General features: G+C 43.0%; 1 protein-coding gene across 3 annotated transcripts in view; it reads right to left on the bottom strand.

The window, feature by feature from the left end:
* The window catches only part of MBD3 (methyl-CpG binding domain protein 3), a 44,963-nt gene that overhangs the window by 4,112 nt on the left and 14,980 nt on the right, over positions 1-25,871 (bottom strand). Inside the window, exons 2-6 of one of the 3 annotated variants that reach the window (XM_078862283.1) lie at positions 15,240-15,399; positions 14,074-14,211; positions 8,758-8,866; positions 7,476-7,653; positions 3,587-3,710 (exon numbers count right to left, since the gene is read on the bottom strand). In XM_078862283.1, the coding sequence (XP_078718409.1) occupies positions 3,587-3,710; positions 7,476-7,653; positions 8,758-8,866; positions 14,074-14,211; positions 15,240-15,399 (709 nt within the window). The remainder of the gene's footprint in view (positions 1-3,586; positions 3,711-7,475; positions 7,654-8,757; positions 8,867-14,073; positions 14,212-15,239; positions 15,400-25,871) is intronic. The other 2 variants (XM_078862280.1, XM_078862281.1) reach the window with 2 other exon arrangements.

Here is a 25,871-nt window from a genome sequence, read left to right as displayed (position 1 = left end):
CGGCCTGTCTCCTGGACTTAAAGGGAGTAAATCCTGAACCCCTCTGTCCAAACCTAAGTCTGGAGAACCAGGCCATCTTAATTTCCACGTTGTGAGGTTCAAGGCAGTCGACCCCGACACCAGTCCCTCCCTCTGCGACAGCAGATCCAGCATCGATGGGGGCTGCAATGCGTCGCCCACCAGCATGGACTTCAGCTCCAAGAACCATAACCTCCTGGATCAGTTTTACAGCAACGTTGGAATTGGAAGGGGGGGGGGGCAAAAGTAACCAAATCCCTCCCCCTTCCCTGTTCAGCACTGTGGACATCCCATTCGTAATCACAGCTCTCCGATGGCAGTACCTTGAGGCGAAGTACCTCACTTTTGCGCACTCCCTCGCTCTCTGCCCAAGACAAGAGGCGAGCCAACTCATGCGTCAGTTTGTCGAACCGAGGGGAGCCCTGCCGGTTCACCATGGCAACCGCCATTGTCTGTTGCGCTTCAACAAGACATCCTTCCCCATCACTACTGCTCCTACTTGCCGTTCTAGCAATAGCCTCGAAAGCCCTGAGCTACAGGAGATTGATGCTCTCCTTCCTTTCCGCTGGTGACCACCTGCCCTGCAAGGCCTTTGCTTTGGCTTTAAGAAGCCCAGGGGAATTCCCTCCCGCAAGCACGGAGGCTCCAGCCATCATAACAGGCCTCGCCTCGGCAGCTGGAGAAGAGCTTCACAGAGTGCCTTATGTTGCCCTCCACAGGGGTCTGCGTGCTGTTAGCAAGCAGCACTGCATGGTGCTCACATGTCGCCTGGCCCACCTATGTGGCCCAGAGTTCCCAGGATGCACCTTGCACTCCCCCCACTTCGCCATGCAACCAGTCCAGGGTGGTCCAAGCAATGGGGCTTCTTTCACTTGACCTTGTCATCACCTGCAATCTTGAATTAGTCTGGGCTGTTGCCCCAAGACCATTCAACGGGCATCTTTGAAGCCTTTTGTTACATCTCCCAGGAGGAAGGGCCAAGCGAAAACCCCCTCTTCTGCGCTCAATTCCTCAGCCGATGAGCACATGCCTCCTCCTTTGCCTCTGTTTTTAACTTAACTTGTCTGTTATTCGAGTCCAAAATCCCCGTGGGTTTCTCAAATATTGTTATTGCCACAGTAGAGGTGGCCGAGACCCCGGAGGTATTCGTGAGCACACCCAGGCACCCCATGGATCCTTCTGGGCCTCCTAATTGGGCCCCTCTCTCAGGCCTGTCTGAGGTTGCTCTCAGTATTAGCTCTCAAACGCTCTGCCACCGCCAAGAACATCGTGTAATTTTCCTCCCTGAAACTCGTCGTCGCAGTCAGAAGCCTGCTCAGAGACACTCAACATATGAGGGGGCGATGGGCTGCGAGGACAATACCGCTCCAATTCAGCGCATTTTGCAACCAGTTGCAACCGATCTCTAAAGCATTGTCGCCCGACGGGCACTTCCTGGGCTCTGTCACTCTTTTGTAAGGATGCAAGTGTTAAACTTATTTTGCACCGTACATAACTGCTAATCGGTGCTGTGCCCCCCCCCCCACCCTATAAATGTATCACCCTGTCGGAGCTGGTGGACGTTGCTTGTCAGCCTTGGGGGAGGCCGCGCTTGCCTGCAGGGGTACATTGCCCATACATCACCATCTCTTTCTGGATGGCTCGGTGGACATGTTTGCGGGGGCCGTTGGTGCCCCCGGCTCCTCCCCGCCTCGGTGCGATTGGTCGCAAACCCACGTTTTCCAGAGGCATCCGGCTCGACTGGCCGCTCTCTGTCGTGAGAGCATGGACCTAGCGCAAGGTCTGGGATGTCCCAGCGGGACAACCACACCCTTTGGAGCTGATCGTAGCGCCGTTTCATGCTCGGAAAGAGTTGGATGGCCTCTTACCCCACCGGCGCTGCCATTAACTGTGGCTCTTTGGCACCAAATGCACCGCCTCCACGCTTCCCTGTCCCGTGAGCGTAGCGCGCTCGCTGCCGTCAACACGACACCTGTTTCACGTCCGAGGTGCTCCAAGCACCGTGATTGCGGATTGCCATCCTCAAAATGTAATTCCGATCCGCTGTCACGGCGCTCCGGGGCGCGTGGCCATGTCCTACTGAGCAAGGACCTCCATGTAAAATACCAAAAACTTTCTCGCACGAAGCCATTACAAGAACAAAAAAGGCTGTGCTACGCTGCTCAATCGCAGTAAAACCGCATGTATTACCCGCGGGATAATTTGTACGTTCCGCCTACGAAAGAATTTAAACTCTTACTGCTCGCAGACGACTAAACACTCTGCACCTGGCCCAGGCACAGAACTTAAAAAACACTAAGGAAATTTAAATTCTTTGGATCTTTCGGTAAAGTCACGTAGATAGAAAAATAATAATAAAGTGAATATAAATAAAAATAAGAAAAAATAAGAAAAGCCAAAAAACATTAATGTAGACTGTAGCCTGGCTCTTAATCGGAGTGAGTGTACTGGCAGTCTATAATGTAGAGTGTAGCCTGTTTTTTAAGCTTGGTGAGCGTATTGGGATTCAATAATGTAGACTGTAGCAATGGTTATTAAACTGAGTGAGCGTACTGGCAGTCCATAATGAGTAAATGGTGGCTGGAGGTCACGTGAGCTGGAAGAGGGGGGGCAAACCACCATCACCCCTCCACTTCAATGGTTAAATTATTAATTAATCACTCAAGTTCTGGCCCTGGTAATGTGTACAGTTGGAACTTGTCGGTGACCAAGGTATGAATAACAAATAAACTTACTGCACACACTGTAGTTATGCAAGCATTCCATTTTTTATGCCCACTATTTGTCACAGTACAATTAGCTTACAATGTGGACATTAATGTTCCATTAAGACGGACAGCATACTTGAGCCTCAGAACCTAAGTGGTGCCATTTATTATTCATACATGTTTACTGTCAGACAGCAAATGCACAGGATTCCACCACAGAACAGTGCTGTACCATATCAATTCCACTATTTTAAGTGGTGAATTGTAGAAGAACGGCTACTTATTGAATTAAATTTAGCAATGGCTCTCGTGTATGATGATTGATTGCGTTTGTCCTGCAAGGAGCAAGCCCTGTGCGCACATGCTGTAACACCCTTACATGCTGTTACACCCTTATAAATATACACAGCAGAGCCACACACTTAATAATCGCCCCGGATTGTATGTCACCTACTTGTTATTTCCAGCAGAAAATGTTTCACGTGAACCGTGCAGGCTTAACTGCTTACAATGTGATTTCTGCTCATTGCGGTGCATTAATGAGATGGCTGGCTAGGAGCTGTGCAATATGTGCCGCACAATAGGGGGGGTGTCGACACGCTCGCGAGAGCCGGACAATTTAATCGCCGACACCGGCGATGAAGTCCTAGAACGCTGCGTTTGAAAGAGTCGCGGAACAACAATGACACCAAATTAGCGAGCGCATCGTTTGCGAATTGGTAACGGACTCCCACTGGCACCATTCTGTTCCGCCTCGTGCATTTGCCGATGTGCCGTATGTGCACTGTAGACCCGGCGATATGCGTCAGATACATCCCCCATGCCCGTGTGAACCGCAGGGTCAGGTTCGGAAAAGTCACCTATGCCACAACAGCTTTTTGTGTCTGCTCGCCTCGCGTCGCCTCTTCTGCCCGTGCCACCACGTCGGCTGTTAGTGCCTCCTCCAGTCTCCTCCTCACACTCCTTACCCGCTCCTCCTGCTGCCTGCAGACACAAACACAAAAGCGCTCGTCACCCACGTGAGGCCGCGCTACCTGGAGGAAAATTAAAAAGCGTTTGCCATCCATCATCTGTCAAGAGATCTGCTGAACTGTGAGCCATTTGAGTCTTTCATTATTACGGCTCATTATTATGCAGTGTAGGTGGCCTCTTCTCACGACCACTAAAATCATTACCGCTAGCCATTACCCGCAGAAGGAAAATACACACCAACAATTGTAATGCAATATTCGATTTCTTTGTCTGAAAACATTGCGTGCAAAAAACAAGCCCTCAAGTGGAATGGATAGAGTAAAGTGTTACTATGATGTACACCCAACAAGTCAGCCTCTGCTGTTTCAGCACCGACATTCATCACCAACCATTAAAATATCAGACATCAGAGCAGCTTATTAGGATCTGTACATTCTTTCTCCTCTGCTTGGAACAACAAATCAAAACCATTACCCTCTACATTTACCAATACGTCTCCCATAAGGGGCTCCTGAGACAGGGCTAAAACCAAGAACATTGCCACCATTTCCATTAACTGGCCAGAGCTTATTTATATCTGCAGCTATCACTTTAAATTCAGCTGGCCAAGAGGAGTCATTCAATTAAAAGCCATGTGCAATCTATCCTGGACATCTATCCACGTCATCTGTCAGTTTATCACAAGTCTGTCAACCTGCAGTAAATGTTCATCATGCCTGTTTTATCAGCATCAAGCATTTCTAAATTTATCAAAGAGATTATTATACATAGTGCAACATTCTGGAATAAATTTTAGGTTGCTATGGAAATCATATGTGCGCAGAGGATACATCAGAAGTAGGCGGTGAGTTACATGACGGTTAAACATTCTGAATGTGAAATTAAATCACAGCTATGAAACAGCCGTATATAATTCACAATGCAATTGTAACTGTAACTGCAATTTTGGCTTTGTAATTGTTATAGACAATATTATTTAGATTCTGAAGAATTTAACTGATAACATAATTGGTTTATTGAAATAAGCATTTTGGATTATGAACAGCTTTACCTATTTACTATTTGCCATGTGATATTTTCAGGCATCCCTTGCGTAACCCCCCCCACCCCGTAGTGTAAATTGGCAGTTACGCGATTCATCTTTTAGGGACATACTTCACACTTGTGCGATGCGTTTCACAGTTATGCGCTCCAGAAAAAAAAGACTAAAATTGTGAGAGAAAAAAAAATGTCCCAAATATTTTTTTTTTCAATGATAAAAATTCACGGTAAAAATAATACATTTCTAATGGCGTCATCGCGTCATGGCGGTGCCCAGTGTCATGGGCGGGGCGTAGCCATCCTAGATGTGCCGCCTTTGTCTGTATCACGTGTGCAGCTGCTGCTGTTACTGCTGCTGCAAGCAGCCCACGGAAGTGTTAAAGAAGCCCTGACGTTACTCCTTATTAAGTAATCCCTGTAAGTAGTAATCTTCTTAACCTTAATTATTAAGTGTTATTAAACTCCTAATAAAGTATTGTAATTAAGTATTACATTTATACGTATTGTGTAATTCCAATAAAAAAGGAACGAAACGGGTGGACTTCTCCACAAATCTGGCTGTCACCTGATGAAGCTAGTTGTAATTACTAGCGAAACGCCGTACTCAGATTTTAATGTTGTGGCTTGGCTCTCTACCAACGGTAATCCATATTGAAGTATGGTGCCCTGTATAGGGATGCATTTAAACAATCTTTGGCATGTTTTGTTTACGTGACAACCCTTACTAGTTGGCTATGTAAGATGGTGGTGGGTTTTAACGACACATTTATATATTTACGTGATCTAACAAAACAAAAAAACCTCTATTATGAATAATAACTAAATTATAAATTATTTTTCTTTGGCAACGCACCCACCCCCCCTTATAACATATGTCAATGTGAAAATAGGCTTCGTACAGCGAGATTCGATTTACGCTGTTTTTCAGGAACACGTGTCTCGTGTAATGCGAGGGACGCCTGCATACGAGCATAACAGTGGGAGCCGAGACCATTTGGATACAAAGCGTGCAATCTGTGTGGTGTGAAATTCAAACTGCTAAAAGAATGAATGTTTAGCTTTAAAAGGTCGAATTTTATTAAGTATTTACATTAAGGAGTTTCATTTATTAAAATTCCTAATAGATTAAAAAAAACTAAATTACCCTTTAAACAAAACATCTCAAATGAATAAAGCAATTAAAAAAACCACTCTCAAAAGGAGGTCGCACTTGACTTGATTATTTACAATAAAAATACGTCCGTGTGATGACATATTCAATGCTTTAATTTCCATTTGGCAGGCAAATATAAACCATGTTTGTTTGGACTGCTCTAAAGGTTGGAGCTACTTTAAAGGAGAGCTTGAAGATCAAGTATGAACTTCTACATTAATAATAATGTATTGATGCCACCTCCTGGAAAAACAAAGTAATTACATAAACTCTTTTCCATCGAACTTGTTTTAATATACGCAAATGATACAAATTAGATGTCTCCAACAGAGGGCTTAATAAACTTGCTGTTACTGACACTGTTTAACTTAGAATTAATGAACCATGAAGTCGAAAACGAATTGTACAACAGTCTGGTCAAATTGGTGTAGTGCTTAATTACTTAAACAAGGTTCGCCATCGCGACGAGTTGTCACGTAAATTACACTTCCATAAAAGATCCGAATAAAACTCAAAATAATACATTTGTTCCATTTGTACACAATTACATAGATATTAAGTAGATTCCAATCAACAGTGTTATATGAACACTGTAGCTTCCTATTTAAGCAGACCTTTTGACTGCTTTACTTAAGAGATTAAAATGGACGAACATATGTTAAGTGCAACAATTGTAATGTAACAGCACAAAATAACTTTACAATGAACAGACAAGTATATACTGTATTAGTGTACACAATCAAATGAGGTGCCGTTCCATCAAAGCTACTAATACAGTACTGCGTTATTTTACAGCCCTTTGACAATCTGCTGCTTAATCAAGGCCTTTCTCATGCTTTGTCGGTCATGGGATTTGTTTAACCATACTTCAGCATGCTAGCCGAGCGATTTTCTGAAGGCGATGGAGATGTGGACCCAGGACTGGTTTGGATATCAACACCGATCTTGGGAGTGGTCAGGAAGTTAACTCAAGACACGGGGTTCATTGCACTGCGCGCTAACCGCTGCTCCACTGCTCCAATAAAGGCATGAGCACATTATTTTCATGAATAACGTACAATAAGCACACTCAATGTATTAGAGGGAAAGTTTAAAATCTCATTCCAGTGCTTTGCCCAAGCAAGCCATTTGTTTGCGAGTCGGACAATGTAGTAACCGGCAGTGATAAAAGCGAATTTACAGGATTACCCACAAATAATTGATTGAGAATGATTGCTGCGATGAGTCACCCAGCCCCTTGAGCTGAACCAGGAAAGATCACAGATTCACAGTTACCAACGCGCTGCACTAATCATCAGGCTTGATTGACAACTGCGATGTATGTACATTATTTTAATGGGTCGACCCAGGGGTCGACAACCTTCTGCTCCGGAGCCCCATGCGGCCCTTTAAGGACCGCTTCGTGATGGTGTTTATCAAGAACCGCCGTCTCGTATACACGTGCATTGCGGCTCTTGAAACTGATTTTTTTTTACCGAATTCGAAAAAAATGGCTCTTCTTGCTATTTTCGTTGCTGATCCCTGGACACGCTCCGGATGACGACATGGATGACGACACACTCCGGATGAGTCTGGAAACTCACCTGACGTCGTCTTCCGTAACGACGAAGGGCTTACAGAGGGGCTGCCCGGTGTTGAGCCACACCGCGGGATTGCGCTCGACGGCGGTTGACAGCTGCCCCGTGATGGGGCCGCTGCTGTGGTGCAGCGCGCTGGTGATGGTCGACAGCAGCGCATCGCCCGTGATGTTGGGACCTATGCCTGCCCAGCCCAGTCAGAGTGTCAGAGAGCACGACGACGCCCGCCGTTCGCCGCCAAGTGACGGCAATGTCACCTACAGTGCTTTTGAGGCAACACAAGCTTCCCTCTTCAGGTGGAACCGTCACAACACGACTGCTTTATCAAGTAGCAGTCGTGCTGTGACGGTTCCACCTGAAGACAGAAACTTGTGTCGCCTCCGAAACGTCGTGATTTTTATTTTATTTTTATTTTACTTTTATTCATTTGAATTTTTTTTACCTACGTGACTTTACCGAAAAAACATGAGAATATGAATCCTTGCAGCCACGAAAGCTTCAAATCTAGAAGTGCTTTTGAGGTCACGGTAGGTGCACTCCGATGTCACATGACGCGTTGAAAGCACACTGGCAGTTCACCGGTCACAAGACAGACCCAAGTGCTACAGCTTAAGTGACTGGGATGAGTGACAAGGTACCGACTTGCTCCCCACTGTGCCCACAGTGCACAAAGAAACACAGATATACTCGCAAAAGCCAAATTCTGAGCACAAGCCTCGAACTATGCATCACGACTATGACATTGCGATTAAACTATTGTTTATTTTACCAGGTAAGGCCTGCTGAGCTGTATAGCTCTTTTTTAAGAAGTGACCTGGCCACAAATGATAGCTCAACGAAGTGGCTTATCACATAAAAATGTATAGCAGTCATACACTTTAAACACGTTTCTAAATGGAGGGAAGAACCGGAGGACCCAGAGAAAAACCCATGGGACCATGAGGAGAACATGCAAACTCCACAACCTCCTATATACCAGGCAAGGGAGTTAACATCTCACTAACGCGGTGCCCATAAGAAGCACGATGGACATTTTAAGCATGCACATTGTGAGATATTATTTATTGTTCTAGTGTTTAAAACCAACTGACAAAAACACTTTTTTTTTAAAATGTAGTTACATAAAAAAGATGTCTGGAATATAGCCTTCGAAATACGAATACCGTTTTAAAAGGCCGGCATTATTTTACAGCAAAGCTTTTCGTTATTCGTAAGAATTTCACGTAATGCGGCTGTAGCGACATTCAATTAAACGCCAGTGTAGCACAAGCGTAGGAGATATCCAAACCTGAGCGGGGGCATTCACCTTGTAATAACCTGGGCAGTTCGATGGCCCTCATCACCTCCTCCGCAATGTCAGACGCACTCAAGCCCTGAAGCCGCTTCTCCCAAAACACCTGCAGTCAAGCACAGCACAAAGAGAGCCAACTGTACAAAACATTTAACTACAGCCGCGTACGTGTGTGCGTACGTGCGTGATGACTGTAAAAGGGGGAGCGCGCAGTGGGTTAGGATACCACCCGAGTTTGAATCATACCCACGATTAACAGTGGCGAGTAAAATCTGACCAAGTCCTGACCCCTCCCCCCAAAAAATCTGTCACCAACCTCGCACAGACCAGCAAAGTGAATTATGATCAAACATATCCAATGACTGATATGGCTTGGGAAGGCCTTTATCCATCAGTGGCTTGACAAAGGGCTGTAAACTGTTACACTACAGAAAAGCAGTAGAGGGCATGTTTCATCACCAAAATAACATTTTACGTATGACCTCATTACCCTGAATGTGCCCAATCTCATCAGATATAGAAAAAAAAGAGGGTTACCCCTAGTTAGTACATGGTTGGGAGACTACATCCCTATACTAGTTGTTATAGGCTTGTGCTGCAAGACAGCCATGAGATGGCAGTACAGCATAGATTCTTGAATCTGTATGGAGCTTTTAAAATTACTCCCACGTTTTTGTAGATATTTTCCAGGTACACCAAGGTTTTCGCCGACATGCCAAAACTTCATGAATGGAATTGGCCAATATTTCAATGTATGACCTCCCAAAAGAAAACTGTCTTTATACTCAGCGAGGTTTTCTTAGGAAAATAAAGTAATATCGCCAACGCTACACGACCAGACATCATCACCAGCTCAACTATTCCAACAACAACAATAATTGCTTTAAAAAAAATATGTAAGTGCCAATTTCATATACAGTATACATTCTGTATAATCGTCGCTGCAAACAATGGACCTTTATAACCATTTGTCAAGTCCTTTTTTTCTTGCAGTAAAACCGTGACAACGCTTCAACGGCTCTGGCAACATTCCGTGTAGCACCCACACGCGACTACGCCCCACTTCACTCCAAAAGCCCTCCACTGCCTCCCTGGGTGCAGGAAATAAATAAACCTCTCGATGTACAAACCAGCAGGGTGATGGATTCTCACACAAACACAGCACAATTATACGCACTTTCAACTGTTTAAAACCACCTTCATATTATGGAAGTGTTTACCTATATATTCTCTCCGAAATCATCTATTTGGCTGTTTTTAAACCATTTTGTACCAGCGGTTTCAGAACTTCAGGTGTTGCGTATATATTGCACAATACTGGTGCACGTACACAGAGCCTACACTGGCCTCAACTGAAGAGTCACGTATAATCCTAAAACACATTTTCCCAAAATGCAAGCTGCAAGTCAAGACTATGAACAAAAAAGACTCCCCGATACACAAAGCACTCAAACATATGGAATCATAAAGAACACGTAACACTTAGGACACAGGGTCTTTGGAAACCCCAATTCATTGGTCTACAAAGGTACCAACAATTTCTAATGTGCCGAATCCCAAATAATAATAGCAACAAGCTGCCGTCTTTATTATAGATTTTTGATAAATTCTGACATAACCAACTCTCATTGGAATCTTAAGCATGTTCAATTTCATCTCTGGGACCAGACACCACTTGGGAAATCCATATGAATGGCTGAATTGTCAATAGGTCTCTCAGTGGTAGCCACACGCAATGGGGGATTTGAAACGTGGAACACAATATTCGTTCCTACTCGGCTTCTTCCTTTTAAAATTGTCTATCTGTTTGCCATCATGCCTCCGATATACACATGCAAATCAAACGGTAGTATACGGCACACGCCACAAGCAATGCACTTCATGGCTTGCTCTGAAAAACACTTATCACTGGTCTCTGCAGGTGTAATATGACATCACAGACTACCCATGGATGGCGACACATTGCAATTGTACACATGGCGGGTGTTTAAACGGCGTTAAAATAAACAAAACAAGCCGTACCCGATACCACGTAACTACAAATGATATTAATTTATTTTAGCAAAGACCACTAATAAGCATACAGAAAATTAAGAAGTAACATTTTATACAAACTTGTCACGATATGTTAAAACTGGAAGTCTTGGAATACTTGGCTGCCATGAGCAGAGACACCATAAGACCCATAACAGAGGTGTTTTGGGTTAGATCGCGTACATATAAATGTGTCGTTAAACCCGCCACCACCCGACACAGACAATCAGTAAGGTTTGTCGCGTAAACAAAACATGGCCATTAGTTACTAGTACAGCACACTGTATGTTGGTGGGTTTAAACCAAACAAAACCTCTATTATGGATAATATTGGTCGCGAAAACCTACAAGGTGTTAAACACCTTCAAGACTTTGCTTGATCTGGTTTGAGGTTTTTTTTTTATGCGGACTGAATCACAGTGCCAGCGAAGCATGCAGCCTCAGCCTGGACACATATTGAAAAAAATACATAATTGTTAATTCTTGATGAATCCAAGCATCGTCACAAATACGATGCAAGATGTAAAAAAAACTGCTAAAGAAGGCAAGTTTGTTGCTTAAAAAAAAAAATCGGGTTATGTTAAAATGACCACAATTGAAACCTGTATTTAAATGGAAACTTGACATTTTGGAGAGTTCTGAACCAGTTACGTTGCCTTCAGGAACTAGGTAATTGCATATACAAGAGGATATTCTATTGCCACAGGTAAATATAGCTACGTAGTTTTAATATACATCTACTTGATCCCATTACATACTGTAGTCAATGCACTATATTAGCAAATCTAAAATGGCATCTTGAATACTCTAGTACATTAATACTGGTAGGAACCTCCTGGTTACACCAGCCCACAGGAGATTATTGTGTCCGACCGTCCGTCGTGCATCCAAAAATGGGAAGGGTGGACTGGGTGGAGAGGGGAGGGTGGTGAGGGGCTGGGTGCGGTGGGTGGGGAGGGGAGGGTGGGGAGGGGCTGGGTGGGGAGGGTGGGGCTGGGTGGGGAGGGGCGAGTCACCCCGTGGTGCCCTTATACAACTCAACGTTTAACCTACTCACGCCGGCTTGTGCCCGCCCTCACAGTCGGCCATATTTGTGGAATACACCACGCCGCCGTTGACCCTGGCCATTGACCGAGCAACCCAACGTTCCTACCAGCTCCCTCCACAGGAATGTGTTTTAAACAGCTAAACATACCCTTGCTGTTTATATTGGGTACAGACATCTCAGCAGTTCTAAAATTACCTGAACCATTCTTAGAATTAAACCCAAATAGTGCACACAAAGATGAACATTTTCAAGCTTACAACTACTGTATTGTTCAAAAGTAATAGTAAAAGCAAATTAGAATTTACTGTCGAATCTGCAGACTGGTTTTATTTGTTTCGGAATCCATATTTGTAACTTTTATTTATTGCATAAATATTACATTTCACTCCCGCTAAGACAATGCTTTATCATAATGGGGAAAAAACTGAAAAGAACACTACGTTAATGCATAATTATTAGTCTACATGATATTGAATAAGTCACTGGTGTTAAGTTAATTTTCGAATAACTTCACATAATGTCCTCCATGGCTAATACAGTCACCATATAAGCCAGGGCCCAGCTGCTGGGCTAGAACAGTGGACCTCTGCAACAAACGTTGCTTATCTGGTGTAGCATATGGAAACATAAGAGCTTTGTAGTGATTTACCATTGTGCATATTTTGCAAGTGACTTTTTTAGCAATTTAATATGGACAAAGCCATCTGTAACAGCAATGATAGCATTCCGATTATCTATTTATAAACATAGATTTCAGGGGATTTGGCGTGGCAATGCAAAAAATGTAAGTGTCTAATGAACCGATGGGACCAATCAGCATGTAATGAACAAAATATTTAAGTGTCTTTTGGTGCAATTATGCACAAGAGTATTTACAGAAATGTGTGACTAATATCAGGAAACCACCAACATTTCTACAACATCACTGTACAGCAACATTTGCAATGCACTTTTGGACAAATGGATAAGGAATGTGGTTTTAACAACTCCACAATTTATGCTGATATGGTAATTCAGCCAAATCAACATAATAACAGGATGGAAAACACTTCGAAAAATACCTTGAAAAGATTAATAATATTGAAAACTATTAGATTTCACAGCAGTTTTTTTTTAGCAAATTTAAATATGATAGAATAATCAATATTCAGGTACGATTAATTTACATGCAGATTTACTCAAATTCTAAACACGACATCTCTTGCAGGCTCTCTTGAGTGGGAATTTAAGTGCACATCAAGCTACTCACATTTGGCCTCGAGAAACACTTTTGTGAAACTAAATTTTCATTTCCTTAAATAAACATTAAACCAGGCAATTTAAAGGCTACCACTTCAAGATGCTCAGAAAAACTTCGTTTCATCGAAGGCAGTGCCGTGCTGATTTACAGTCGTCAAATCTTTCATCCTGACTTAAAACTGTCCACATCAATGCCAACTTTTTAAAATCACATCCTATCTTTACTGCATTATAGATTTGTTTTGTTCTCCTGCACCCCGCATATGTGTTCCACACCACATTTACCTTCTGCAATATCTTCTTGAAAATACAAAAGTAAGGTCACCTTAGAATCAGAATATATATACTGGAGGAATCCGTTGAGCTATGAAGCTCTTTTTCACAGATGTCCACTTCTAGACCACCTTCATATGTCCACTTCCTGACCACCTTCATACTCCCCCACAGAAACAGGTATCTTCTACCTTATTACGTAATTGATCATTTATTACGAATATGCCTGTTTACCCAGGAAAGCCTCAGCGAGTCCCAAGACTTTTTTTCAGAAGTGTCATGCCAAATATTCACTGCAGGCGGCGATGTTGCCACGTGTAAACCCAATTGAGTACATTTACAGGTCGATATTTTTAGCATTGGGATGTTTGGCCAATATCAGGAAAACATTTTTTTTTTGCTATTTGAGTAAACCGAAGAACCCAGAGGAAACTCATGCAGAACTGGGGGAGAACATCCAAACTCCAAACAGAAGGGTGTCTTGTCAGGAGTTTTTACTTTTTTTGTCCTACATGCCCTACTATAAGAGAAATGTTCATTGCATTTTCATCTCACACCTCCAACTAACATAGTTGGCGATGTACGGTGCAAAAGGAGTTCAACATGCATACATACACACAAATCTTGACATTCATTCATAATAAGATGATATGTAAATTACAAATTTGCTTTGTGTACTGCCAAAGCATTCATGCTATAAGCAGTTTTGTACCACCCACCTGTTTGGGAAGATCCAGAATTCGCTGGGGGTCATGCTTCACCTTGTTGGTGGGATGGTTTGTCACTTTCGTGATAGGCTGCTTGAATATGGATGCCGTCTGTCTGATTGGCAGAGAAGTATTCAGATCCATCTTCCCCTAAAAAATCAAGAGTACACAAAAACATAAACCACGTAAACAAAACAAACCAATAATCCGTCCGATTCCCACCCCCCACATCAAAGCGCCAAAAACACAAATAGTGTAGGTTGGCATTAATTTAATGGAGCAGACAATTACCGTAAAGACAAGTTGCCTTAACCAAAAAACAAAAAAATACTCAAGTAATCATTGGTCTGTAAATATGTTTTCTCTGACAAATAGACCATGGCTAATGAAACATTTAAATTAATATTCTGAAACAAATAGCCCATCTGGTAGGTGCACAGTGTTGAAAGAGTGGAAATCACAGAGGGAAAGCCACCTGCTTGGGAAGAAAAAGATTAGTCCTTTGGATAGGAGGCTGCCAGACTTTGCAGGCTGAAGGTCTAGAGAAGGACTTTGCTTACTTACTTTCACCGATGTAGCACACTCCTGTTAAAGAGATGATAATGCCATTTTAGATAATGTTTAATGTAAAAACCTATGACTCATCATAAGATGTGCACACAACTCTGCAAATTACAGACAACGTCTACTATTAAGCACCCGGTCGCTATTGTTCGTTGTTGGGTTGAGGTGCATAGGTTATGTTAATCATGCTTAAAAGATAACGCTTGTCCTTGAATAAATGCTTTAACAAAACGTTTTACGATAAAAAGTGATGAATAAGATCAGCCGTGGCAACCAAAGAGCCCGGACCACTTCAAGTTGCTGCTCAAAAAAACAAAGTGGATGACAACCTCATGTGGCGTAGACCCATATCGTAAAGAGAAGGTCCTTGCATGCAATATCAGCCGTTCACCAGCATTTATTCAAGCAAGCCTGACTCTGCTCATGATACACGATGTCAAAATCAGTCCACAGGCTGCTGGTCTTAAATCAATCCTGCTGAAATAATGCACTTTCAGCAGGCTGTGCAGCCGATGGGTTATAAGAAATAGTTTATGTACAGAGAAAGTCGCATATATTGAGAAGAAAAAACGGGCTGTGTATTTGCCGTGTGCATGTGTGCGTGGTAAACTTACTTTAGAAGAATTGAGCATCTCATTTCGCAACTTCTGTTTGTTCTTCTGCACCTTGCCGGGCATCATGCGTCCCGTCCGAAAGTCGAAACATCCCAAGTCCACCACATGTCCAACTGCCCGTGACAGCTGGGGTTTGCTGCGAAACTTCTTTCCTGTTGGACTACAATAATAAAACACAAAGATATGCTTATATCCTGCTCAGACATATCGCGCGAATTGGTAACAGGGTTTAGTAACAAGAAGAGACATTTTTTGCATCATTGTGCAGAAGATTTGTGTCAATTTCAGAAGGTTTGTTGACACTAGATGCCATTTATATCCACGAGTGGAATTGGACCAAGATGATCGAGAATGTAAAGACTAGATGTGAAGCTTTCGTGACTGCAAGGATTCATACTCTAGGTTTTTCTTTTTGTGACTTTACAGAAAAAACCTAAGAGAATGTAAAGACTATTGTTCATAAAACATCACGCTGACTTGTTAAACGCAAATATTTTTCTACCACTAGGGCAGGGGATGGCAAACCTGTGTCACCGGAGCTGCGTGCGGCTCTTAAAGGACCGCTTCGTGACGTTATTTATTAAGGATCACCATCTCGTATTCAAATGCATTGCAACTCTTGAAAGAGATGTTTTTTTACTGAATTCTAACAAAAAATGTCTATTCTTGTTATTTTAGTTTCCGACCCCTGCACATGGGAACACACATATCACACGCATGCACACAAAACTACTCCCAAAAAGTGGAAAACATTCTAGAAAAACGGGCATGCATTTTTTTTAGTGCCTAGTTATATCATACTGGGACAGGATCCACGGTGAAGTGAGGAGCGCACTGCTCTCTGAACCAGGATAGTTAAACGACAACCATTACAGCGGCAACCGTCCGCATTACCGGTTGAAAAAGTCAAGAACCGGCAACCGTTTACCGTGGAATGGATGCACCAGTTGGCACGCGTGAACTTACAACTGGCACGGAAACGTGTGACTGCGATTGGCCAGTGGCAGCCATCTTATAGCACCTAATCCTACGAAGACAGGCCTCATTAAGTCTCCGTGTGGTGCGTTCCTTTTTTATTGAAAATGAAAACAAATTAAGGTGCAACCCTGCAATTGCTCACTGGTCAGCGGAGGGGCCTCTGCTAAAAGGAGCTCTAGAGGGGGTATCAAATGTGTTGGAAGAGGTGGGCGTACCCACATTTTACCCCACCACACGAAACCTGCCGACTAACTTGAGGCCCCATCATACTGCTTGGCGGACAGAGGCAAGGGAATTTAAGAAACTCGGCCCATTGTTTCGACTGCCTGCACTAGGAGACTGTATCGAGCCACTGCCTCTGGATTGCAAGTCAAGTTTTCTAGCCATTACAATCACACATAAGATGACAAACACAATGACACAGGGCAATACAACATATATTTTGTATTGGTTTTCACGATGTTATTATCGGATATGAAAGAATAACGGTACTAACAACCTTACTATGAACCCAGAGACCCGAGTTTAATACCCAGACACAGCTAACATCAATGATGAGTGATATCTGAGCTCTCATGGGCCCCCTCTCACCAACTGGCACTGACCAGCGTGGTGATTTATGGTCAAACAACCCTCACACAACTGACACAGGAGAATTTACAAAGCGCTGTAATTTATTATTACGCATCCAATCGGTTTAATCGGTTTGATCGTTTGGTACAACCAAGGATTAAACAGACTAAAACGGCAGGCACACTACTCAAAACCACTCAAGCACATGAACATTCATTTCACAGAAAAGACCAAAAAAATGCATTTTTCAAAATAAATTAACCAATGCTTTGTTCAGCCTCCTGTATATGCAGTTACATTTGAAGGCTACCACAAATGCTTAGAGGAGTTAGGGAGTGTAGTCCTGGCAGATGTGGTTGCGAACAAGTATTACAGAGATATTGCTATTTAATAGGCGTGCAACAAAGCACATTCATCGAGTGCAGCTACTGGAGGTGCTGCCATTCAGCGTGTAAATAAAAGGTTATTGAATCAAATTACGGCGAAATAAAAGTTACAGGCCTCAATTCCTCCAATCTGGGCGCAAATTGAGCAATTGTGTCCCATGTACAAAAATTGACAGCCTTACATGAATAAAAAATGTTCAATCATAGCATTATCTTAACAAAGTGCTCTACAATATTGCTGTACAAATTATAAATAAAGCATTTATCACCTTAGACAAACAAGAAACTGAACAGTACCCCGTGTCACAACACACATGTAAAACAAGTGTCACTCTGGCCCAAGACACGCACTAAAGCATTTTTCAAAAACGCAAAGTGAAAACGAAAGGTCAATACGGTATGAAGGCAGGTGTGTTTCGAACTCTGCAAGGCTGACTAAATAATGATGGCCAGCAAGCCCAAAAGTAGTTTCCCCGTGATGGCGAATGACTCTCTATCCTTGTTTACTACAGTGTTTGGTGTTATCAACAAAAAATGGTACAGCTACTGATCGTCTGGAATTTTACTTATCTAGAAATCAAACTGACTGTGGGGTGAGACCCCAAAGCCCATGCCAGAACCGTGTTGTATTTTTTTCCAGGTATATATACTGTGGATATCTTTGAAACCCTTGCCATTTGCTTCAAATTAATGAGCTAGGTTTGTTAAAGTAATGTTAGTAATGTTTTATGTACCCAGAAAGCCTCAATGAATTGTCTGACTTTTTCAGGTGGTTTACACTTCAGGATGTCTGGTTCATTTTATTTGAAGCTGGCAACAACAAAAATATGAGGAGAGGAACCACTGACTATGCATGCCACTAACATAGTCTTATTTATTGTGTTTTACTCAAAGGCAAATTAAATGAACTCCAGCTGATAAGACCGCTAAAAGAAGAGGAAGTAGAAATGCACATTGTTTGGCGATCCATGGTTGTTGTACCATGGTGACATGGTGATGAACAAACTTGCATGAGAACCACTAGTGGTCATTTGGGTGCTTAAACCTAAATGTGTCAGTAATTCTCAAATAAGCTCATTTATTTTATTTTACTTTTATTCATTTAAATTTTTTACCTACGTGACTTTACCGGAAAAAACCTAAGAATATGAATAAGCTCACCAGAGTAGCATCCTTCTTAAGACCATTGGCGGCTGTGGACACCGCAAACCTATACAGATGCCAAATCGAATTAATTACAATAATTTACAGTCTCGTGTTAATCCGCTGCTGGATGAAAGTCTCCACACGCTGCGTCAGTCATGAGAATTGTTTGATCATACTTCACTGCACATTGGTCAGTGCAGGCTGGTAAAGGGGGGGCTATTATTACTTGCCGCCGATGCTAGGCGTGAGCGGGATTCCAACTCAGGTTTCTGGGTTCATAGAAAAGCGTGCAAATTATTGTATCACTGCTCCCCTCAAATACAAATATATGGGCTGATAGTCTAAAATGAAATTCATACTGTGTTCCATTAACGAGAAGTTGAATTAAAAAAATTAAAAAGAATGAAAAGTTTGCTCAGCATCGAGTTTTCAATAGTAAAAAAAAATTACTATAAATCTATGTCATACATTTTTTTGCTCCAAATAATATTCCCATTTTGATCTTTGATCACAAGATGAAGAATATTCCTTTCATAATCATCACAGAAAGCAGGGCATTACCCCCATGTTAGAGGATGGCTCGTGGAAGAGCTGACATCACAGAACAATTTTTCAGGTCACTTAAATTTCCTCTTATCCACACTAGGTGGTGCATCTTTTCCACGTGCCCTGCTTTAGAAAGGCAATTAATTCCCAACAATGTTGAGTCCTTCGTGCTGAATGACTCAAACAAAATTAAGTGAAAATATAAATTTAGCATTACAATTGTTTGCATGCGTACATTAGCGCCTGGGAAGAAAATATCAACCCAGGCCACTGCAGAACCTGGTTTAGACTCAAACCCAGGTTTCCAGCAATTCTGACTCAAGTATTGAGACTGTGTATTGTCTCTCCCTGAGCAACCTGGTCGCGTCCACAGTTTTGTATTTGGATTCATACCTACATTACACTGTAACGTTTGTAAAATCATGTAAAGTTACATATGCAACGCAAAACAGAAATTATGTTTCCAAACAGGTTTATTACCATGCACTAAGGGAAATCACTCGTGTCACGCACAGATTGGGTTCGACACAATCTGCCACCCAGAGAAGCACGCGGAGCATAGCATTGATGTAAATTCATGCCAGCAGGAGCCAATACTGAACACTGCCCATCCCAATGTGAATAAGGGCCAAAGGTATTTGTGAAACAAGTTCAGGCAGTAGAAATTATTCATATGACATCAGGCCTGCTGCAAGTCATGACCTGACCTCAGAGGGTGTGTTATATAAGCATTAGTCATCAACTGTGCTTACTATAACTCATTTGGTATTTCCCTTAATGCCAATGTAGGGGGAAGCTTTTTGACCAAGAAAAAACAGGAATGTCAAGATGCAAAGAGAGAATGTGATTAAAAGTCAATCCCCCCCGAGGGCTATCCCCAAGGGCTATCCCACATGGCCTTGGTTTTGCCCTGTTAACACAAATAAAGAAAACAGACAGAACCTTCAGTTCTAGCTACTGGGTTACATTTTGTTTATCCAAAATAGCAGGGCAGTACATTGTACCACTGTGTTATTTTTGGAGTTTAACCTTAAAAAAACAATTATATGGACAAATGAAAAGCAGCTGTGCATGGTTGGAGGCAAGTTATAGTTATCGGTTTTTTTATGAAACGTAAAATGCAACAGGATGTCAACAAGCTGATCAGCACCATGAGCCGACGCAATACAAAAATGCATTTGCAGTGCATTTCTTCTCAAATGTTGTTTGTCAAAAACCGTTAGAGATTTCTTATTTCGCAAGAAAAAATATACACATTGAAATAAGAAACTCAATAACAACGTGTTTATGGTTTTATGCTGACTGATAAGAATGTAGCTGTTTACACCAGAAAAACACCAAAGTAAAGCACTTGCGTAAGCAGTTTTGTTCAGCATTAATACCAGACAATGTACCACTGCTGAATCCTCACCACAAAAACCACAGCCCTTTTTTGTAACACACACAGCTGTCTAAGACGAAGTCTTATTTTAGAGTATTTAAACTTAAACTCCATAGTGGGTTTTATCGATGAGCGTTGTCGAGCAGTGTTAAGCGAGGGTCTTGTTCGCTACCACACGCACGTTGCTTTTAGCGAGGTAAAATGGTTTCGCCATGGACTGCAATGAAGATTACGCAACAGCTGCAAACATCCTATGCAATGGGACCAGAATGTTCTTTCCTGGACGCTCTGGAAGGATGAAATCCTCTTTGGACGTTAGCCCGCCTGGGCTCATACCAAGTGAACTATGTGTTTGGGGTACAATGACCCTGGTAAGCACTGTTCATCAACAACAAATAAACTACCCAACAGGCCTCAGTCCATCGAGCAATACCACTCGTGCCCCCTATGGAGATGACCGCACAGATATACACTTTAAATGTCTCCTGGTCACACCATCCGTTTGCCACTCCCAGCACGCAAAATGCAATCGTCTGACATCCCACAATGCAAAGCGTGCGCCCCCCCCCCGTACCACATGCCTTCCCAAGAGGCTGTGTACAGAAAAGACGGCTGCGTGTGTTGTGGCTGAAACGTCGTGAGAATTTTATTATTGTTTTAATTTTATGATTTTATTATTTCCTTTCTACGTGACTTTACCGAAAGATCCAAGAATATGAATCCCTGCAGTCACTAAAGGTTTAAATCGAAATTTAGCTCTAAGCATTATTCATGTCAACGCAATCGGCACATGCTTATACATACGTTGACATATAATTCCATGACTCATGAGGAAGTGATAAAAAAAAGGGCAAAGTATGAGATCAAATGAAGCAATAGAACATAATCTGTGAATGCACATCCTGAAAATGCTATATGTTGAACTTCTTTCACACCGTACATAGCCAACCGTGCGAATCGAAGGTGCGGGGATGAAAATGCGATGAAGATTTCTCTTGCAGCAGGGAATGTGGGAAAGTAGGCCCCCTAGTATGTGAATAAAAAAGGTGATAAGAAAAGGTGGCGGTTCTGTGATTAATGTACTTTGATGGACTATTCTCTCACACCGGGTTGCACTACTCTGCAAAGGTTTTCAAATGTACGTCATCAAATTATGTGGTGCCAATAACACAATTAAAATCAAACTGGAAAAATACAAAAACACAAAAAATTGCACTTTTAAAATATATGTATGACTATATTTCAATACTCAATACCCTTGTGAAGAATATCGTTAACATTGCACATCTTGTTCCCTAAGAATATGAATCCCTACACAAGTCCAATTGGGACAGAAAAAGGGTTTAAGGGTACAATGCCACGTCGAATTTGTCTCAACAATGTGCAAGCAAGCCCATTATTTAGATATGCTTGAACACATCTCATTCTTAGTTCGTGGTCAAATCTTGGAAGATGATCGTTTGCAAGTAGTCCGTTCTCCAATAGCGTGGTAGTTGTTCCTGAAGAACACCGCATTATGGAAAAATCACGTTCAAATAAATAATACGTAATGTGGGGTAAAGCACAGTCCGCGATAACGCGTGAGATGCGTATGCAGGCTGAGCAAAGACTGAGGCGCGTGGGTAGCATCTCGAAGCATCCAGCAGCATCCCAAAGCCTTGTGCAATGCAACACGGAGGCAGCCGCACGACCGCTTACTCCGACTCGCGCGACGCGTTCCGTTCACTCAATCGCTTTTATCCAATTTGCATCTGCGTTATAAAAAAAGTGCTCCCTAATACATTAATCAAGTTCTATCCAATTCGCGATTTGAAAACACGTGGCGTTATAGCAGAACTGTCTATACTTTTGTGCGAATGACCCTTTGCACAATAGCCATTCTAACATGTCCATCCAGATGGGGACCACAATATTTTTTACGTTCTCCGTAGGACAATAATTACACGCTGGGTAGAGGGCTCGCTCGCAATGTTGGCACTATTTAATTTTGCATTCATCTGTTCCTTTGCCGCTGAAATCTATATTACAGCATGAGGTTCCCTGATGCCTTTGCTCATTCCACCTTGAGGTTATCTCTGGTATGCCCTCCTCTCATGCGCTACATTCCGTCACCAGTGTTTTGCCATCTGCTGCTGCTTCTTAGCAATTTGTGTAATAATATTCACTCGTACGCAGTGATAAGAATTCGAGTTCACGAACTATGTTTTACACTGTAATACCACGTCAATAAGCAGCAGATGATTACAAACGGAATTCTGAGCACAGTATTTTGTGTCGGAACAAGTGATTTCCAACCAAAACTGCAATAATCGAAATGCCTACAATATTTATATGATGTACGTACGGCGAATAAGCTTATATCAAAGGTCAGACTATCAGCTGGAACAGATACAGTACAGTATAATAGAGGGGCTTTGGTGTTACAGGTCAACCTTTTACCGCATTAGGTTCCAATCAGACCACATCTCACTGCGGAAACTACTGTACTGTAATGGGAACATACTGTACGTGGTGCCTTGTGAATCGTTAAAAAGGTGTGTTATACTGATGCACGCTGCACACTCGTATTGTTTATTACGCCACATTTGCAACGACCTGTTGAACCCTTGCCTTTCCACAAAGGCAACGAGGCATATCTATATATCTAAAAGGGAAATTTGTGAATGTGTGTCTGTTCGAAATGTTTAGCATACTTCCCAACATGCAACAAACTTGAAATTTGGCATGTGGGTAGCTTCAAGACTGTACACAATGCAAAACGTATAAAAAATATACTTTTGTATTTGGGGGCGGGGGCGCAATAATGGATATATTTTGTACGGCAAGTGAGCAGTGACGTCACATCTACGATGTCACCCGCATGCGGCAGCGTCACACAGTGTGCCTGTTGACGTCACGCATCCCCCCCACCCTCCACGTCGGCCGTGTATTAATCCAAGACAAGAATCCAAGTCTCGGGCGAAGCCGGGTAGTAAAGCTAGTACACATATATAATAGCCCAGATCTGTCCTTCTGTGACTGCGATTAACGCCCCCGGATTGGTTGAAGTGCGTCACGTGACCGCGAGCGAGCAGCCAACCAGAGGTGCGCCCCTCCAAAACATGTATGCCCCCGGATTGGTTGAAGGGCGTCATGTGACCGTGAGCTGCCCAATTCGTGTTGTTGTGGTGTGCCCCGCACCTCAGAGGCCCGAGAAGCAGCAACATCACGGCCACAGCGCCGCAGCGCCGGAGACAGCCACGGAAAGCTGACGGTCGATCCACTCACACACGGCTCACTCATACACACAGCTCACTCACACTCGCATGCAGCTCAGGGGAGACGGGTGAGTCAGAGTGAGGCAGAGCTGTGCTCCGTCCACTGCTGCCCTGAGGGACCTCCGTGCTCTCCGCTGCTGCCCTGAGGGAGAGCCGTGCTCTTTCCACTGCTGCCCTGAGGGAGAGCAGTGCTCTGTCCATTACATTAGTACTCGAGTTTTTTTGGTGCTTAAATCCACTGTTGGATGAAGGCCCACCGCATGCTGTGCGAGTGGATCGTAAGGATTTACTTGACCAGTCTGTTGGGGGCCGCCGCACGCTGTGGTTGTTGGGGGGTGCCGCACGCTGTGGTTGTGCGGGGGCGCCGTAGGCGCCCCCCCAACAACCTAGTTCTTAATAAAGGCCAATTCTATAAAGCAGTGCCAAACTGATGGGAGAAGTACTGTACTCTTTTAATTTCATGCATTAGTCAAAGTGATTTACCGCTCAAATTAGCCTCGGGACATTGATCATCTAATTTTTACAGCCCTGAGCAAGTTGGTGGAAATTCCACCTTCCCATGACAGGGCTGGACTCTAGCCACAAGGACAACCACTACTCACTTCCCCGGTGATTACTTATTGTATGGACCTTGGAGGGATGAGGGATGGAGTCAACCTCCCAACCAAGATTTTAATTCACGACCTTCCGATTGCGAACAGCTTGCTCTACCACTGAAACCACCCCGGTCAGATTTTGCAATGCTTCATTTCTTTATTTTAAATTCTCATTATATTCTAGATATCACGTCATAATTATAAAAAAAACCTAGTGAAGGAATGAAGCCAAAACTATGTACACATGTTAGAACAGTGGGTTTCATAAACAAACGACATGCCGAGTAATTGTAATAATTGTTTTTATCTTAAAAATCAGAGCCTTATTATCATTTTGAGCACAACACTCACAAAGCATTGAGGTCACTCAATTTGGACATTCCGCACTAAAATTAAAACGTGTAAACAATTACAACAGAAATTAAAACCATTTTGACTCGCCTAACTGCACAGTTATATCATCATCCCGTACTGCTAAGAGCACACACAACCTTGAGAGTCTTCAAGAAATGACAGCAACAGGTAGCAGCTTTAACTTCACCTTGTGAACAAGGCAGGGGCATTATCGCCAGCAGACATCTCAACGTGTACATTCAGTCGCAGACCTCTCAACCACGTCAACTAGGAGATGGGGCAGAATTTTCTGAAAAATAACACACAACAAATGTTTAAAACTGGTTCCACCATGAACTGTACAGCATGTACAGTAGGCAGGAAGTGAAAGGCACGCAAGTCAGATGTATTTTAAACCGTACAGCTGCTGCCTACACGTGCATACGAAGACCACACGGGAGTCTTGTAGCAGGTGGCACAGCGTACATTGCTCGATATCGATTTCATTCTGCACGACACTGAACTTTTTAAAATGCGTATCTTTCTCCCCCAATTGTATCCCAATTATACTATCGGTGTCATGTCACGAGACGAAATAATCAATGTGAAAGTCTCGCAGAGCAGCGCGACCGCCGGTGTACGCGAATGGTCCACGAAAGCAGATATCACAGAACTGCTTCAGAGATCCATCCCAAGTGACCTCTTGTCCACACGAGGCAGCAGCACTTTCTCACCAGTCCTGCTGCTACAGCGATTAATGTTCGTCACATGGCAGCAAACACTGATTATTTGGTTTCTTGTCAGAGCTGGAATTGAACAAAATTAAGTGCAAACCCACATTTTATATAATGTTCAGTCATTGGCAACCAGGCTGAGATTGACAACTCACTCAACTTGAAACACCGGTTTAATCATTGGCAGCTACCTTGATTCAGCTCTCTGGGTGGAGTGGTAGTTAGCGCGCTGCACTACATTATGAACGGAATGGCATGGGTTTCACTCCCGGCTATGGCTAATATTGTTGGCGAAGGATATCAGACCAGCTCCTGGGATCCTCCTTCCCCAACCTGTGCCAATTAGCGTGGTGAAGTATGGTCACACAGACCCCCATGACAAACATTTCAAGAGCCGAAATGTATGTGAATACGAGACGGTGGGTCCTTACTGAATAACGTCACGAAAGCAGCCCTTAAAGAGCCACATGCGGCCCCTGCCCATGACCAACATGGTGTAGGTGAGACCTTCATCTGGACGTGGATTGACCAAGGACTGCAATAGATAATTATTAACGCAAGGCTCTTATTAAGTAAAACATTAATATGTACACGGGAGGTTAATTTCACCAGGACTTGTCGCACGTTTCGCTACGGTGGGTTTAAAGGAAAGAGTGGATATGAAATAGTTGTGGATATTAAATGTAGCAATTCCTTGCACAA

Source organism: Lampetra fluviatilis, chromosome 13 (genome assembly GCF_964198595.1).
Source record: "Lampetra fluviatilis chromosome 13, kcLamFluv1.1, whole genome shotgun sequence".
Lineage (NCBI taxonomy): Eukaryota > Metazoa > Chordata > Hyperoartia > Petromyzontiformes > Petromyzontidae > Lampetra > Lampetra fluviatilis.
This window is presented reverse-complemented; position numbering and strand designations above follow the sequence as displayed.